The sequence below is a fragment of the Mustelus asterias genome, chromosome 12, assembly GCF_964213995.1.
Source record: "Mustelus asterias chromosome 12, sMusAst1.hap1.1, whole genome shotgun sequence".
NCBI classification, from domain to species: domain Eukaryota; kingdom Metazoa; phylum Chordata; class Chondrichthyes; order Carcharhiniformes; family Triakidae; genus Mustelus; species Mustelus asterias.
This window is the reverse complement of record NC_135812.1, coordinates 73,524,073-73,541,623: the sequence shown is the minus strand read 5'-3', so window position 1 is coordinate 73,541,623 and position 17,551 is coordinate 73,524,073. Positions and strand designations below refer to the sequence as shown.

Sequence of the window (17,551 nt, the reverse complement as noted above, 5' to 3'; positions counted from 1 at the left end):
TGGCTTTGAGGAGAACTTCCAGGCGGTGGTGCTGCCATGTCTCTGCTGCCCTTCTCCTTCTAGATGGTAGTGGTTGTGGGTTTGGAAGGTGCTGTCTAAACTTTACTTTAGATGTTCACAAAAGACAAACGGGAGTTTTAATCACAACAGAACGACACATTCAGGAGCAGCGTTTGGTCGCACAGATTTAATTTTGTGTAAAAAGGTTTATCATCACAGCTTTGTGACCTAAGGATGCTTGGTGATTTTCTACAGTGTATCTTGTAAGTGGCACATACTGCTGCCACCATGCCACAATAGTGGAAGGAGTGAATGTTTGTGGATGGAGTGCCAATCAAGCGGGCTGCTTTGTCTTGGATGGTGTCAAGCTTGAGTGATGTTGGAACTGCACTCATCCAGGTAAGTGGAGAGTAGTCTATCACATTCCTGATTTGTGCCTTGAAGATGGTGGACAGGCTTTCAGGAGTCAGAAAGTTAGTTACTTGCTGCAGGATCCCCAGCCTCTGAACTGCTCTTGTAGCCATAGTATTTATAACGCTAGTCCAATTCAGTGTCTGGTGAATGGCAACCCCCAAGAAGTTGACAGTAGTTGTTCAGCTATCCTTAGTTAATCCATTCAGGCGGCCCCATAAACTCCCTCCATTGTAGCTTTTATTTGGTTTGTAAGTGATTCAAGGTTCTCCTCTTTATTCCAAGTTCAATCCACATGGTGATCGCTCTTTTTGTGAAGAACAACTTCTGATACGGGTCTAGTTCTGTTCCTAAATTATTCAACAATTATCCTGGGTTAGGATAGATCTACTTGCCATGAGTTCACGAACAGTTGTGTTCAATTGTCATTGAAAGAATTCCTTCCTAAACTGCTCTTCCCGTTCATCCTGAAACAATTATTCACATTTACAACTGATCAGTTAAGTTTCTCAGAAATGAAATTCAATATATGTTCAGTGCACATCCTTACTTTCTCCACATGGTACTTTTTGTAGGACAGACTTACCTATGCCGATGGTGCCAGTAGCTGCTGTCCAGCCCATGACTGGGGGAATGGCTCCAACCACGGACCCTAACCAGGTGTTAAGTATACTCAATCGTTTCATTGGGGTGTAGCAGCATGTGTAGAGGAAAATGTTAAAGGCTCCCAAAGCTCCAGTCAGTGGGTTTACTCCAAGGGTCAGCAGAGCTATACCAGGCACACTGCAGGCAACGGCAAAGGACACTGCGTGGAGTGGGCTGGAGGTTTAAAATAAAACATAGATAAGCAAATTGCACAAGTTATGCTCTTTACACAATTTCAATTACAAAGAAAAAAAATCAGTCAATGGTGTTCTCAGTATCATTGCTTCAGACCTTAACGTTGCAGTTAAATGTCCACATACCAAATAGAACTGTTATCTGCTCTTTCTCTACCATCACCTTCTCTATTGCCCACAATAATGTGGTCAAGTCACTGGATCACATTGTGTCAGTTGCTTTTGTCCAGTCTTCAATTATGAATGCCCAAAGTTGCCATTATTTTGAGTTTATGTTGGGGCAATTTTTTTTTTTGCACATTGATAGGTGGATAGGGAGGAATTTGACCAATTAATATAATCAGCATTAGTTCTTAAGAGTCATTTATAGCAGAGAAGGGGACTATTCGGCCCATTGAGTCTATGCTGGGTCTTTTGCAAATTTCCTCCTGTAAACACAATCAAAGGTAATTTGCTAGTTTTCTAAGTTTCTAAATTAGTTAGTTAACTAAGTTATTAGCATGTCTGCACCAGCCATTGTTACAAGTAAGTTATTCCATGATTTGCTTGGACATAAAAAAAATTACAATGAGAGGGGCTGACTGGATATTAACTCAAAAGTGATTGAGTGAATTATAGCTGCCACTCAAATGAAGGTATCTCTCATGCATCATGTTTGTCTATGTATACCACTTGTAGGGTTTCAGAAAAATCTAATCAATGTATACTTATAATTCTTAGTTGCATTGACTTGTGTTCAGGTGTTTTTAACTTCTGCTGTTGTTTTTCCATTGAAGTGTTCCATAGAGACATAGAAAATAGGAGTAGGCCATTCGGCCCTTTGAGCCTGCTCCGCCATTCAAGATGATGGCTGATCATCAAATTCAATATCCTGATCCTGCCTTCTCTCCATATCCCTTAATCCCTTGAGCCCCGAGTTGTATCTAATTTCTTCTTGATATCACTAAATTACAAGCAAAGTTTTGATATCCTCAGAAAACAGCGTTTCACTGAATGCCTTGAATTTACTAAGCGAGTAGCTGAACCACACGGACAGTCCCAGGATTAATTCCCTGTCAATGCTGAGTTAGCTGATTTCAGCTGTTTAGGTTCACACTTTCCATTGCCAGCCAGTGACCCCAGGTGAAGGTGGGTACATTTGGATGTTGGCAGAGGACAGGATCCACCTCAGATACAAGCCCCTGCAGTAAAATCCTTGCTCACAGTTAACGCTGAGACACATGCTTGGATGGAGCAAAGGTTCACCAAATTGGTACTTGGGGTGAGGGGTGTTGTCCGATGACGCGAGGCTTAGCAAATTGGGCTTACATTCTCTGGAGTTTAGAAGAATGAGAGACAATCACATTGAAACCTACATAACCTGAAGGGGGCTTGAGGGCTTAGATGCTGAGCAATTGCTTCCTTTGATCGGGGAGTCTAAAACATGGGGGCACGGTCTCAGGTTAAGAGGTTGATCATTTAGGGCTGAGATGAGGAGAAATTACTTCATTCAAAGGATTGTGAACTTTTGGAATTTTCTAGCCCAGAGGGTTGTGGATGCTCCATTGTTAAATATATACAAGGCTGGGATGGACGGATTTTTGGGCTCTCAGGGACTTAAGGGATATGGGTGGAAAAAAGGAGTTGAAGCCCAGGATCAGCCAAGATTGTATTGAATGGAGGGGTAGGCTTGATGGACCGTGTGGTCTACTCCTACTCCTGTTTCTTATGTTATGTTAAGCTCAAATGCTACTAGCTTCTAGCAGGGGAACAAAAATACTTAAAGCACAAGGGACATAAAGCCACTAATATTGTAGACACTGGGATTTAACAAAAGGCAATGTTGATCAGTAACTTTTATAGCAGTCCCACTGTAGTAAGCAAATCAGAAGCAAATTGCTCCCAAGTTCACTACAGGTTTAGAAGCTGATTTATACCAGTATCTTTGGAATCAGTGGCATGTATCCTCTGAAGGTTTCAATGTCCTAATACTTGTGTGCTAATATGACATTTGGAGAGCATGGACCCTAACATTAAAAGAAAAAATAGATTTGCATTTCTAAAGCGCCTTTCATAACTTCAGGGTGTCTCCAAGCATTTGGCAACTGATGAAGTACTTTTGAGGTTGTAATGCAGGACACATGGCAGCCAACTTGCGTGGAGTTTGGTCCCATAAACAGCAATGTGGTACTGACCAGATAAGCCATTTTTGCAATGTTGATAAGGGGATAAATATAGAACAGGATAACTTCCCCGTCCTACTCCAAAATTACGCCATGGGATCTTCAAGTCCAACTTGATGAGCAGACAGAGCCTTAACTCAACACTTCACCTGAAAGGTGGCACCTTCAACACTGTATCATTCCCTCAACAATGCACTGGAGTGGGACTTAAAACCTGGAACCTTTTGACTCAGAGGTGAATGTGCTACCAACTGAGCAATTGTTGCCCCCATGTTCAAAATAGTTAATATTGCTGGTAAGCTGGCTGCAAGTTACCAGGGACAAAAAAATTCATTAACGTAGGTTGAAGGAGTTGGACCGAATGTTAATGTCATTCGGTGACAACATCATCCTATCATTTCATTCATTCCTTCTTCTGTTTCTGAACATGAACTATGTTTGCAATGCAGATCAAATGTGAAACCACTAGATGCCAAGGATTCCACATGAGTTTGGAACTCAATGTGACCTCAAACTGTTTCTCTGGATTGCCAAAGTTTGTATGCTAATGCACCTTTAGATGCTGGATTTAATACCGTATGCACTTAACTACAACTAAAAACATAATAATATGTCTTTATTAACCAAGTCAATTATTGAATCAAATGCAGCCTTGTTACTCTGTTATTACATATTCTCTATGTAGCATACTTTTTAAACAAAGTTTTTTTTAAGTTAATCTATTTGTCACAAGTAGGATTACATTAACACTGCAATGAAGTTACTGTGAAAATACCCTAGTCACCACACTCCGGCACCTGTTCAGGTACACCGAGGGAGAATTTAGCACCTAACCAGCACCCCATTTCGGACTGTGGGAGGAAACTGGAGCAAACGCACACAGACACGGGGAGAACGCGAAGACTCCGCACAGGCAGTGACCCAAGCTGGGAATCGAACCCGGGTCCCTGGTGCTGTGAGGCAGCAGTGCTCACCACTGTGTCGCCCCAATAGTCCCCTACATTACCACAGGGATTATATTTTTAAAAAATAAACTCAATGGTTGCCATTACTTTTGGTTACGGACAGAAAAGATGCTGTGCTTGTTATTAGTCAGTCCGTCCTGAAGCACAGCAAAATATTTACAGGGAGATTTATGATTGCAAATTTTGTAGGTTTTGATGATAAAATTCAAATGAAGATAAAGCAATTTAATTTATCATTACGAATGTTGCTGCTAAGTAATGAACACCAATGTTCTGCATAAGGCAAGGGAAATTCACTATTACACAAATAATATGTGAAAATTAATGATGATTTTGACGTATATTGTATAAAACAGATTAACTTTCAACTAAAGCAACCCTTTTGAAGGGATTCCAAGAAGCAGCTTGCTTCCACACTGTCCAAAGACTGCGGCACAAATCCCAACACTTTTCCTGACAGTCTGATTCTTTCATTGTAAAACAAGTAGTTGAACATGAAAAGTAACAGAATGTGGGGTTAATGAAACAAAGAAGTTGAGGCGGTAGAGCTCTCTTGTGTGGCAAATGTTGATGACAATATCTTTTACAAAGGTTTCTTGGGGGCAGATGGTGTTGCTTCACAATTGCATAGCGTGAACAGGTTCTGGTGCATGGCCAGGCGTGATTCCCTATCCATCATCCCGGAACAAGCCAGGAACATTGTGGAGTTTCACCAGCCTGTCACATCAGGATAGTAAGCAACTTTCAGCAAGTGAAGGATGGACACAGAGTGCTGTGATGATAGAGATTCAGTTCATTCAGAGCAGCCACTTATCCTTTATCCTGCAAGATTCCACAAATCACAGCAGGAGGAATGTTAACGTTTAAACTCATCGACAGTCAAGTAACACTTCAGCCCACTTAGTAACAGATTTTTACACCTGTAAGCACTTTACAAGAGGACTCACTGCACTGCAGTACTTTTAGTTTGCCTTTTGAAGATTATTCCCTTAAAACTAGAAGAAAGATTTTGTTTATAGGTTCCAGGATACTAAAACTGAGAGAGAATCAGGATAGATTTTGATAAAAGATTCAAGATCATAGGTTTGGGACCAGCCAGCACTCTTTTGGCTGGGAAATGCTGAGCAGCTCTGAAAGAAAGCCTGTGGTTTAAGTTTTAAGTTTAAGTTTATTAATGTCACATGTCAGCTTACATTAACACTGCAGTGAAAATCTGCGAGTCGCCACACTGTGGGAGAATTTAGATTGGCAAATGGACCTAACCATCATTTCTTTTGGACTGTGGGAGGTAACTGGAGCACTTGAAGGAAACCCACCAAGACACGGGGAGAACATGCAGACACAGCACAGACAGGGACCCAAGCCAGAAATTGAACCCGGGTCCCTGGCACTGTGAGGCACAGTGCTAACCACTGTGCCACCATGCCGCCCATAGCAGTGGAGGGAGGGAAGAGTGGGAAAGTCGAAAAGTTACAAGATTCAAATAGCACTTTCCATTTTAAATTCAGCCTTTTGCTTTGTTAGATCTGAAGTCATGAGGACATTTGAATAGCTTGCAGCAATTCCAGTTGGCTGTCTTGCTCTGCCAAATCACATGTAATACCAGAGGTGGAACACAACTTTTCAGCTGCCATGCAGAAACTAGCTGGATCTGATTACATTTTCCTAAACATTTATATTGAAAAATGCAAATCCATACATTAACACATGATTTTGTTTTACACAGTTTGGCCATCAGACTTTCTACTGTGAACCACATTTAGGGCTAACTTCCAATAAGTTTACAGTATGGCTGTCATCTCATAGATAATCTGGTAAAAGAACACAAATTATAGTTACTGCAATGATCTGCTGACTCCTGCATGCATAGATTATCACTCAAAGCAGGACTAATCATTTTGGAATTATAGTTTTTTGTGAAGTCTGCAAATGCTCATCGCTAAATGCCTTCCATCCTATCCATCATATATTCATGATGTTTGTCACTGAGACACATAACTGGATTAATGCATGTAAAGGAATAATATTTTCTTCAAATAAGAATGGATATGGAGTAGAAGTATTTGATTAAGTAGAAGGCATGTCTGGCATCAGGCAGATATGGAAAGATTTAAGTAGGAAAAATATCAGCGAAGAGGGAACGGTGTAACAAAGACAGGGATAAAATGGTCAACTGAATGCTTCAGCACTCACCCTTTCCCTCCATCTCCCCATATACCAAACAAAAGAGTATTTGAGATCCACACTGGCCACTTCTTAATGGAAAGCAGATCAGACTGAACTTCCATCTGTGGAAGAATCTCTAGGCTAGTTTCTCCTTAAAGAATTCTCGAAACAGAAATATATGATATTGGTTTTCTATTCAATAAAATACTTCATGCAAATATAATCTGAATATCTTCAGACCTTAGATGCAATTGACTGACCAGAGTAAAAATACAGCATAGACTTAATGAATATAGTGTTAATTGAGAAATGTGCCAACCTACTGTATTCACTACTCTTGGCAGAGAAATGGGATTCAATGTGAAAGTACTTGCAGCAAACATTAATTTAGCAATATTTTTAACAGCTTCATAAATCATTTTTTTCAATAAGGTTGATATGTCATTTTCAATAAATCATTCTCAAGCATCAAAACAATAGGTTACAAAATATGGCCTTATGGGAATAGATAGAGAAGATTTATCAAAGTTGGCAAAATAATTTCTCATTTTTTAATGCTTTAAACAGTGGCCTTTTTCCAAAGATGCTTATACTGATGTTGCTGAAAGTGTATAACTGGGTGGCATGGTGGCACAGTGGTTAGCACTGCTGCCTCACAGTGCCAGGGACCCAGATCCAATTCCCTGCTTGGATCACCGTCAGTGTGGAGTTTGCATGTTCTCCCTGTGTCTACATGGGTTTCCTCCAGGTCTCCGGTTTCCTCCCACAGTCTGAAAGACGTGCTGGTTAGGTGCATTGACCCGAACAGGCGCCGAAGTGTGGCGACTAGGGGAATTTCACAGTAACTTCATTGCAGTGTTAACGTAAGCCTTATTTGTGACTAATAAATAAATTTAAACTTCAACTTTAACTGAACAATTAAAGTGCTGGAGGACAGCATGATAGTGCAGTGCATTGAATGTGATAAAGAAAAACCACAAGCATATATACGAGTACCTTTCGTAATCTCAGACTGTTCTAGTGTGCTTCACGGATAATCTCTGAAGGGTAGGAGTAACTGTAGTCAGTGAAACAATCCCTGAAATGTAGTAACTGTTGCAATATAAGGAAATTTGGCAGCCAATTTGTGCACAGCAAAATTCCACAAACAGAATTGGATAGGTGATCAAATAATTTGCTTTTGGAATGCTGCCCCAGAGATAAATAATAATGAAGTGATTGAGAGAAGTCTGCTGCTTTTCTTTGAGTAGTCATGGAGTCTTTTACACCATGATCAGACCTGCATTTATATATCATATGATTTCTGAACATCGTGCAGTGCTTAAAAACCAGTGAAGTGTTTTGAAGTGCAGTTACTAGAATCATAGAATCCCTACAGTGCAGTAGGAGGCCATTCTGCCCATCATATCTGCACCAACAACAATCCCTCCCAGGCCCTATTCCCGTAACCTCACATATTTACTCTGACACTAAAGGGCAAGTTAGCATGGCCAATTAACCTAACTTGCACATCTTTGGACTGTGGGAGGAAACCGGAGCACCCGGAGGAAACCCACGCAGACACAGGGAGAGTGTGCAGACTCCACACAGACAGTGACCCGAGGCCAGATTTGAACTCGGGTCCCTGACGCTGTGAGGCAGCAGTGCTAGCCACTGTGCCACCCTCACTGTTACTGTTGTTACATAAGCAAACATAGTGACTACTGGCACACAGCAAGGCTTTACATAAAGTAAAACGCCCTGTTAAGGTTTTTTTTTTTGCATGATGGTCAAGGGATAAATATTGGCCAGATACTTGATATCCACCTGAAAAGGTAGATGGGCTCTCAGTTTAACAACTGCACTATTGCATTGAAGTATCTGGAACATTAAATGTTCAAGACCTGAGGCAGAAGTAAGAGTGCTAATAAATGAGTGAGCTAACTCTTATTACAAGATAAGCCAGGGCAGGAAAGTTGTGAATTTTTTGGGGGACTAGACAAAAAGGAAAATAATTGCAATTTGTATGGTCAGAAATCACATTCCCATTTCGAGGCAGGTCCAATCAAATATCCAATGGTGGCAGTAAAGAAAATCCCAGTTAGGTACAGTGACTGACCAAACATGAAACACTGGGGAACTCCCAAAATCACTCTCACTTAGTCAATTGTGCACACTTATTGGATAGGACATAGGAAAGTAAAGCAATATGTTTGAAAATCACTTGGATTACACGGTCATGAACGTTCCTATTTAAAATTTACAGTTAACAATGACCAAAGAAAGCAGCGTAACACCTTCACTGCTAATGAGATACATTAAATTGGTTTTGAAATACAACTTCACTAATTCAGATTAATACAAAGCCAAAAGTGCTTCATGTTGAGGCACACTACCAACCCCAGTCCAACTTGTTTATTATGAAGTCAGTACAAGTGAGACAAGTAAAAGGGGCAACTTACAGGAATTGGTCACCTTATCGAGTAACACTAAAGTAGTTACTAAAATGGGGCGGCACAGTAGCACAGGGTTAGCACTGCTGCTTCACAGCGCCAGAGATCCGGGTTCGATTCCCGGCTTGGGTCACTGTCTGTGTGGAGTTTGCACGTTCTCCCCGTGTCTGCGAGGGTTTCCTCCGGGTGCTCCGGTTTCCTCCCACATTCTGAAAGACATGCTGGTTAGGTGCAATGGCACGAACAGGTGCCGGACTATGGCGACTCGGGGAATTTCACAGTAACGCCATTGCAATATTAATGTAAGCCTTACTTGTGACTAATAAATAAACTTTACTTTAGATAACCAATACTCATTAGGCTTAATACTGAACTACGTTTAATTAGTATTAGGAGGCATTTTCATTTGGAAGCCAGTTTTAATCCCATAGTTTAGTGCCACATTAACAATAACATAGAAACATAGAAAATAGAAGCAGGAGTAGGCCATTTGGCCCTTCAAGCCTGCTCAGCTATTAATTTTGATCATAGCTGATCATCAAATTCAATATGCTGATCCCACCTTCCCCTCATATCACTCGATCTCTTTTGCCCCAAGAGCTATATGTAATTTCTTCTTGAAATCACACAATGTTTTTGCTTCAACTACTTTATGGTAGTGAATTCCACAGATTCATCACTCTCTGGGTGAAGGAATTTCCCCTCACCAGTCCCAAATGGTTTACCCCTTATCCGCAAACTATGACCCCTAGTTCTGGACTCCCCCACCATCGGGAATATTTTTTCTGAATCCACCCTGTCTAACCCTGTTAGAATTTTATAAGTTACTATGAGACAATCTCTCTTCTAAACTCCAATGAATATAATCCTAACCGATTTAATCTCTCCTTATATGACAGACCCGCTATCCCAGGAATCAGCCTGGTAAACCTTCGCTGCACTCCCTCTATAGGAAGGACATCCTTCCTCAGATAAGGACATCAAAACTCACAATAACTCCAGCTGCGTCCTCACTAATGCCCTATACAATTGCAGTAAAACATCCCTATTCCTATACTCAAATCCTCTTGCTATGAAGGTCTACATACCATTTGCCTCCTTTACTGCCTGCAATACCTGCGTGCTTACTTTCAGCAACTGATGCATGAGGACACCAAGGTCTCGCCGAGTATCCAACTCTCTCAATTTACACCCATTTAAATATTAATGCTACCAAAGTGGATATCCTCACATTTATCCACATTATACTGCATCTGTCAAAAATATACCCACTCACTCAGTCTGTCCAAATCACACTGAAGCATCTCTGCATCCTCCTCACAGATCACCCAACTTTGTATTATCTGCAAATCTGAAGACAATACATTGAGTTCCCTCTTTCAAATCATCAATTTATGTGAACCGTTGGGATTGTAGAACAGATCCCTGCAGTACCGCTATGCAATCCTTGATAATAGATTCCCCAATACTGACACGAGACTCACTGGTCTATCATTCCGTGTTTTCTTTCTACCTCCCTTTTTGAATAATAGGCTTACATTAGCTACCCTCCAATCTGTAGGAACCAGTCCAGAGTCTAAAGAATTTTGGAAAATGACCGCCAATGGATCTACTATTTCCAGGGCCACTTCCTTAAGCACTCTGGGATGAAGATCATCAGGCCCTGCAGGTTTATCCACCTTTAATCCCATCAATTTCCCCAAAACCATTTCTTTACTAATGCTGATTTCCTTCATCTCCTCACTAAAATTTGTTTCTCTCAGAACTTCTATTAGGCTACATTTCTCAGCAGTTGGTGAAATATGTGAAATGCAATTTTAGGAAGGATATCAATAACTTCTTTACAAGGATAATCAAGATGTAGAATGGGTTTCTGGTAGAGCAGTGGGAATGAAAATCCAGCACTATTTACGAAAACAGCTGCTTCCTGCAATGGGGGAGCATTTTAGGGTCTCTCCGGATGGATCAAGCAAGGAGTCAAATGGCCTTCCCAATCCATGTTTATCTCGTGAGGCTGGTCTTTAAATCATCCATTGTCTATGCTGTTTAAGAATGGGTTGCAAACTATTTTATTTCTGAAGGAGTGGGGTTATGGGAATAGGGCCTGGTTGGGATGGTGCTCAGTATAGATTCGATGGGCTGAGTGGCCTCCTTCTGTACTGTAGGGATTCTATGATTCTACGAGTGGGGGTAGAGGTGGGAAAAGGATATCCTGCATCCAGGGCACTGAAAGTCCAAATTCGGAAAAAATCCTTCCCTCCCACAGGCAGTGAAAGTGGAGAAACAGGTTACAGCTCCAGGGATCAAACAGATAGTGGTGACAAAGGCTTTCAAAGGAGAATAATGAGGGCAGTGTAAAAGATCAATGCAATATGCCACTGAAGTCATCAAACTGAGCTGTCTCGTCATGAAGTATATAGAAAAGGCTCTACGACAACAGCAATAGCTAGGTAGCTGAATTACAATGTATTAATGACATTTCTATATTTAAATCTAAATCAAAATTTAGACATAGAATCCCTACAGTGCAGAAGCAGGCCATTTGGCCCACCAAGTCTGCACCAACTCATCTTACCCAGAGCCTATCCCCACTAATCCCCTAACCTACACATCTTGGGACAAGAAGCAATTTAGCATGGCGAATCAACCTACCACGCATATCTTTTAACTGTGGGAGGAAACCCTTTGCACACAGTCACCCAAGGCTGGAATTGAACCCAGGTCCCTTGTGTTGTGAGGCAGCAGAGCTAGTCACAGTGCCACACATTAATTATGTGAAATCTCTCATTTTTCTGTGGTTAGGGTTTTACATATTTTGAAGGCCTTTACAGGCATAGTATCGGTGCTAAGTGATTTTTGCTCTGAATTGATGCTGGACTAATATGACACAAATCCGGAATTATGGGCTGACCTGAATCTTGATGATCGCATCCTGGAGTCAGGTTAAGCCCAGACCTTGGACTTAGGCTGCTATTATACACTAACAGTGGAATGGTATGAAGCTAAATCATTGTGAATCAATGTTACAGTAATAGCACAAATGGCACCCTTAAATTGACTTTTTATATTTATCATTTGATGATATTTTGAGCTCTACAAAACAAAAATTCTGAATCAATATTGGGATTTAGCAAATACGCTGCAATATAAAGTTGTAGGATTTAAGCTTGTGATTATTCTTGCTGCTAAAAGGTAACTTAGGAAAAGGAAAATTGAACAGTGAGCCAATCCCAGCCGGCATTTGCGCAATTTGTCTTTAACTCAGTTTTCAGGAAGAGTAAGTTGCACTACACATTTCATAGAAGTTATCATAGAATCCCTACAGTGCAGAAGGAGGCCATTCGGCCCATCAAGCCTGCATTGCCAACAATCCTATCCAAGCCCTACCCCTGCAACCCAATGTATTTACCCTGCTATTCGCTCTGGCACTAAGGGGCAATTTAGCATGGCCAATCAACCTAACCCGCACATCTTTGGAGGAGGAAACAAGAGCATCCGGAGGAAACCCACACAGACAGTGGGAGAATGTGCAAACTCCACAGACGGTGACCCGAAGCCGGAACTGAACCCGGGCCCCCGGCACTGTGTGGCAGCAGTGCTAACCACTGTGCCACCATGCCACCCCCAAATCAAATGCTATTTTTTTGAATGTACTTTAAACAGTTTTGTAATGTTCAGTTTTGACATTAGAATGCTAGCCTGTATGTTTGTTCAGTTATGTAGCTAGAATGTGAGAGGCAAGGGTGTTGATGTGTGTCCAGAGGTATCTAGAAAGAAGAATAAAGCTGATGGATTCAGTAGGAGCAACAACGGTTGTAGGTTTGGCATGTACAGTGGATGATGATAATGATGGCGGCGGCCTGTTTCATTAGTTTGATCATGGTGTAGTGGGTTCAGTGGGAAAGATAATGCTGGCAGCTCTGCAGGCGAATTGGACCCGGTAGGAAGGACGATGCTGATGGGTTTAATTTGGGCAGTTTAGGAAGATCATTAACTTTTTCCATCGAATGTGTGATGCAACTTACTCTTCCTGACAAGCTTAGTTTAGAAATTAGTTTAAAGAGTCTGTTACTTAGAGAAAGTTCATGCATTATATTTTTTAATGCAATTCCACAGACACCCTTGGTTTGAAGCCTCATATCTTTGCAACTAGCTAAAAGCTTTATCAGAATGTGTCTGCAAAGAGTCCAGAATCCTTACCAGTCATGAGTGTCACTTGGGACTTAGGTGGCCAGCAGTGAAGTTTCCAGACTTAAATACTTAACATAAAACAGGATGACTGCCAGTTAAGTATCTCTGGGGGGGGAGTCTGAGACCTGAAATAGCAGGTGTTTTGGAGCAGTGATATTTGAGTTGGGTTGGACATTTTAAGTTGGTGACATTTTAAACAATAATTTTAACCTAAACAATTAGAAAAGGACAATGGTGGGGAGGTGGGGTGGTATTTAAATATGCAAAAAAGTATGACAAGGAAATTGACAAATGTTAAGCGTTTTAATTTAAATGTCGACAAGAAAACAAAGTAACTAATAGAACACACAACTAACCCAGACATTGTGTGTGCATTCTTCAAGATGCTGCATCATTTACAAAAAAGTCATTTCTCAGCCAATAGAATGTGGTATTTGGGAAGAAAAGTGCTACAGTAAGCAAGGTAAGGCGGCATTTATTTTGGAGACAGTGTAAAGGTAAAGTATAGGAACCTAAAGAGTACTGAATTTGTAGCTTTATCAGTGCAAGCCTTTAACTGAACACTTTAATGTACTGAACAAGTGTTTGTTGTCAGAGATAAAGAGATTCAAGAACTTTTAAACACTGCATGAGGAAATTAAGATTTAGAATAGCTGCCAATCTGACTTCAAGCTAAAGCAGAACTATAAACTGTGGGCTTGTGTTGAATAGGACATTACTAAGAGAAGTTTACAATGGTGTATGTTCCATCAAATTAACACAGCTTGACCTCTGGAAGAAGCTAGTAGTAGCAGTGAAGACAGCTCCATTAGGAGTCCCAGCTCTCTCCGCAGCTCCTCACCAAAAGCAGATGGAGCCCCCTTTTAGTAAAATGCACCGTGACTCAAAGTTTATAGATGAGCATCTGGGATGTTTCCTCACGCAGTGTGTGGTACAACACAGTCAAATCTATCAAATGCCCGGGCTGATAATTAATGAGTTGGAAACCTGCTTTGTACACCTCTGGTTGCAAAGACCCCTAGCCTCACAAAAAAATGAAAGAATGCCTTGAGGTGTGAAGGGTCAACGACATGTGTGCAAGATTAATGTTTAAGAATCAAAGCTCTTGAAAACTCTCGAGTTCTGCACCATAATTTTCGCACTGTTATATCTATGAGACAGAAGCACAATAGAACATTACAGAACACTGTGCTAATCATTTGGAAAGACAAAGGTCAAAATAGAAAAGTCCATTCAGCCAATGCACAGCAAGAATTCCGTCTTGAATCACGAAACTGTTATTTCCTCTTAAGGCACAGGGTCTCTTCAGACACTTGGATAATTTTGGCCAGTTTACATTTTAAAATTATTAGTTATATTGCACAAGCAATTTCACTGAATTGGTTTTTCTGTCATGGGAGATATTCCAACCATTAATTTTACTTTAACCAGTAATCATTTTTACAAAGCACACAGTACTCAGTAACAAGTTAAAGCAAATGGCTAAATTAAAGTGACAGCAGCAAGATTTCACAATTGTCAAGTACCTAGATGTAAAATTATCCATAAAAATGATTATCAATATAAACTTAAAACCGGGAACAGAGTGAGTTGTTGGCTGATGTTGCCGGTCCATTGCATTAGAATGCACGTGGCTTGCATTCAAAATGCATGTACCTTCGCTGGCCAATTCTGGCTTTGTAGTCGACCTCAATGTAGGAACAGGAACCAGTCATTGCATCACTTCAGAGAATTACTTAAATTACAGATTTATTTGTAAATATTGCTAAAATTGTACAAACTCCATCCATAAATTGGTTCAATAGTAAAGGAATGTCATTACACATTTGGACAAAAGGCAAACTGGAATCAGTGTGGAGATATTTGGGTTATCAGCAGGAGTGATATTTGATCAAATGTTAGTCAAGGTTGGAGCTGGTGAAAGGAAGACAAAGTGATGGAACTGGCAGTCATGTAAATGTGACAAGTCAAAAACAACAAACTGCTGAACAGGAAACAATTAGGTTATATGTTAGAAATATCTCAATTTTGCAACATTATTTATGATTATGTATAGTTATTGCATCAAAATCACAAGTTATCACATACTGCATAAGAATTGCATAAACAATTGTGAAGAGTAGCCAAGTTCCACATGCATGAGGACAGCCTCAACCGGGATCCTCGGTTCATGTAACCCCCACCATTTGGCCTGGGCTTGCAAAATCCTACTAACTGTCCTGGCTTGAGACAATTCACACCTCTTTAACCTGTGATTATCCCTCTCTCCACTGTCTGTACTCATAAAGACTTGATTACCTGAAAAGACTCGCATTCCAACCATTATCTCGCAATTGTTTCTTTGTCTATATATGCCATGTTTGTGAAACCTACCTCTCCACTCACCTGATGAAGGAGCAGCGCTCTGAAAGCTCATGATTCTAAATAAACCTGTTGGACTTTAACCTGGTGCTGAGAGACTTTTTACTGTACCCAAAATTGGATGGCATACACAATGCTCGATTTGAATGAGAGCCCAAATTCTGATAAGACCAAATTGCTTTCAATTCAGTGAAAGTTCAAGAATATATTTTCTGAGAGTCTTCAGGGTTGCACAGAATCAAATGCTCCAAATAGTCCCCAAGAAACCTAAACAGACGATTCACCTATTGTTTCTGCAGTCTACCCCTCCACTGTTTCATCATTGGCCTCTTCCACCGGTGCTCTTAACCCATTCATTATGGAAGAGTAAGCGTGTCAACTAAGGTGACTCATCCAGTTACTTCCTCCCTCCCTCCTATTTCAATTTAATAGTACAACTAAGCTCTTAAAATTATTCTAAGGGGAATTGCAGGCACAAAATTATTCCGAGTCGGCAATAGGTACCACAGAAGTATGGTTTGCAGAACGACATACCATAAACTGTAAATACATAGAAAATACAAAATTGAGAGAAACAAAAGCTTCAGTGGTAAACATTAGTGCAAATCGATTTGAAAATACTTCAATAATTCTTAAAATATATAAATGATAAAACAAATAGTTAATTATTCTTAAAAAAAACCCAAGTATATTGGAACAGCAGTCGGCTCCTGCTTTAGATCATGGCTGATTTCTACGTGAACTCTATATCCCTTGACATCCTTATTCAACAATAATCCTCCATCTTAGTCTTGAAAATTTTAATCCCCCCAGTACCTACAACCTTTTGGCGAACAGAGTGGGGGTGGGGTGGGGGAGAAAGAGTTCTACATTTCAATTATCGCGAGTGAAAAAAAAAATGACTTCTGATTTCGCTCTTATGTGGCCTAGCTATAATTTTTAGATTGTATCTGCTTGTCCTGGAATTCGCCTACCAAAGCAAATAGTTTCTCTGTATTTACCTTACTGAATCTATTCATCATCTCAAACACCTTGATTAGATTACCCCTCAACTTATGAAACTCAAAGGAATACAAGCCAGGTTTATGTAAGCTGTCCTCATGAGTTAACCCTTTAAGATTTGATGCTGTCAAATCGGTCGTGTATCCACTCCAAGATGAATATTTCCTTTGTGAAATGCAGTACGCAAAACTGAGTACGATATTCCAGATCGAGTCTGACCAAAGCTCCGTGCAACTGAAGCACAACTTCTCTCCATTTGCATACCAACCCCTTTAAGATAAAGGCCAACATTGTCGTCTGCTTTCCCAATTACATTTTGTCCCTGGGCTCTAGACGTGCTGGTTATGTGCATTGACCATGCTAAATCCTCCCTCAGTGTACAGGCACGTGAATGTGGCGACTAGGGGATTTTCAGTAACTTCACTGCAGTGTTAATGTAAGCCTACTTGCGACAATAATGAAATAAACTTTTAGCTTTCAGCGATTTGCGTACAAAGACATTCAAATTTCGTTGCTCCTCTACCGCTTCTAATTTCTTGCCATTGAGAAAATATTCTTAAGATATAGAATAGTTTGACCATCCTTTTATTAAAGCAGCGAGTGCTGACACCATTAGGGGCTTCATTATGTAGATATACAAGGCCTAATGGTGTGAGGAGGCTGACCATATAGTTGAAGCAATATAGGATTCTTCTACTTCCTAGCCTTCCATTAGCCAAAGATTCAGTAATTCAGCACAGATGGGAAACTAAAGCTTGGATTTTTCCAGTTTTTGTTGCTCAGTATCACACTGTGCAGTTAACATGAACCATGTGCTACAAACATTTCAAAGCTTACAAATTAAAAAAAACTGTTGAAATTCTAAAAAAGTAACAAGTATAATGCTGAACGGAGACCAACCTAATTTGTCCTCTGACCAGGGGTCTGTTCTTCGTCCTGTTCATGTTCGAGTCAAATGGCACCTCAAAGAACTATCAGAAATTACAATGGGACACAGTATTAGACACAGTCAATTTGATAAA

General features: G+C 40.5%; 1 protein-coding gene across 1 annotated transcript in view; it reads right to left on the bottom strand.

Annotated features, from left to right (window-relative positions):
• cox10 (cytochrome c oxidase assembly factor heme A:farnesyltransferase COX10) overlaps nucleotides 1-17,551 on the bottom strand; it is a 136,367-nt gene that overhangs the window by 7,346 nt on the left and 111,470 nt on the right. Inside the window, exons 5-6 of the mRNA XM_078225432.1 lie at nucleotides 17,430-17,500; nucleotides 998-1,230 (exon numbers count right to left, since the gene is read on the bottom strand). Coding sequence (XP_078081558.1) covers nucleotides 998-1,230; nucleotides 17,430-17,500 — 304 coding nt within the window. The remainder of the gene's footprint in view (nucleotides 1-997; nucleotides 1,231-17,429; nucleotides 17,501-17,551) is intronic.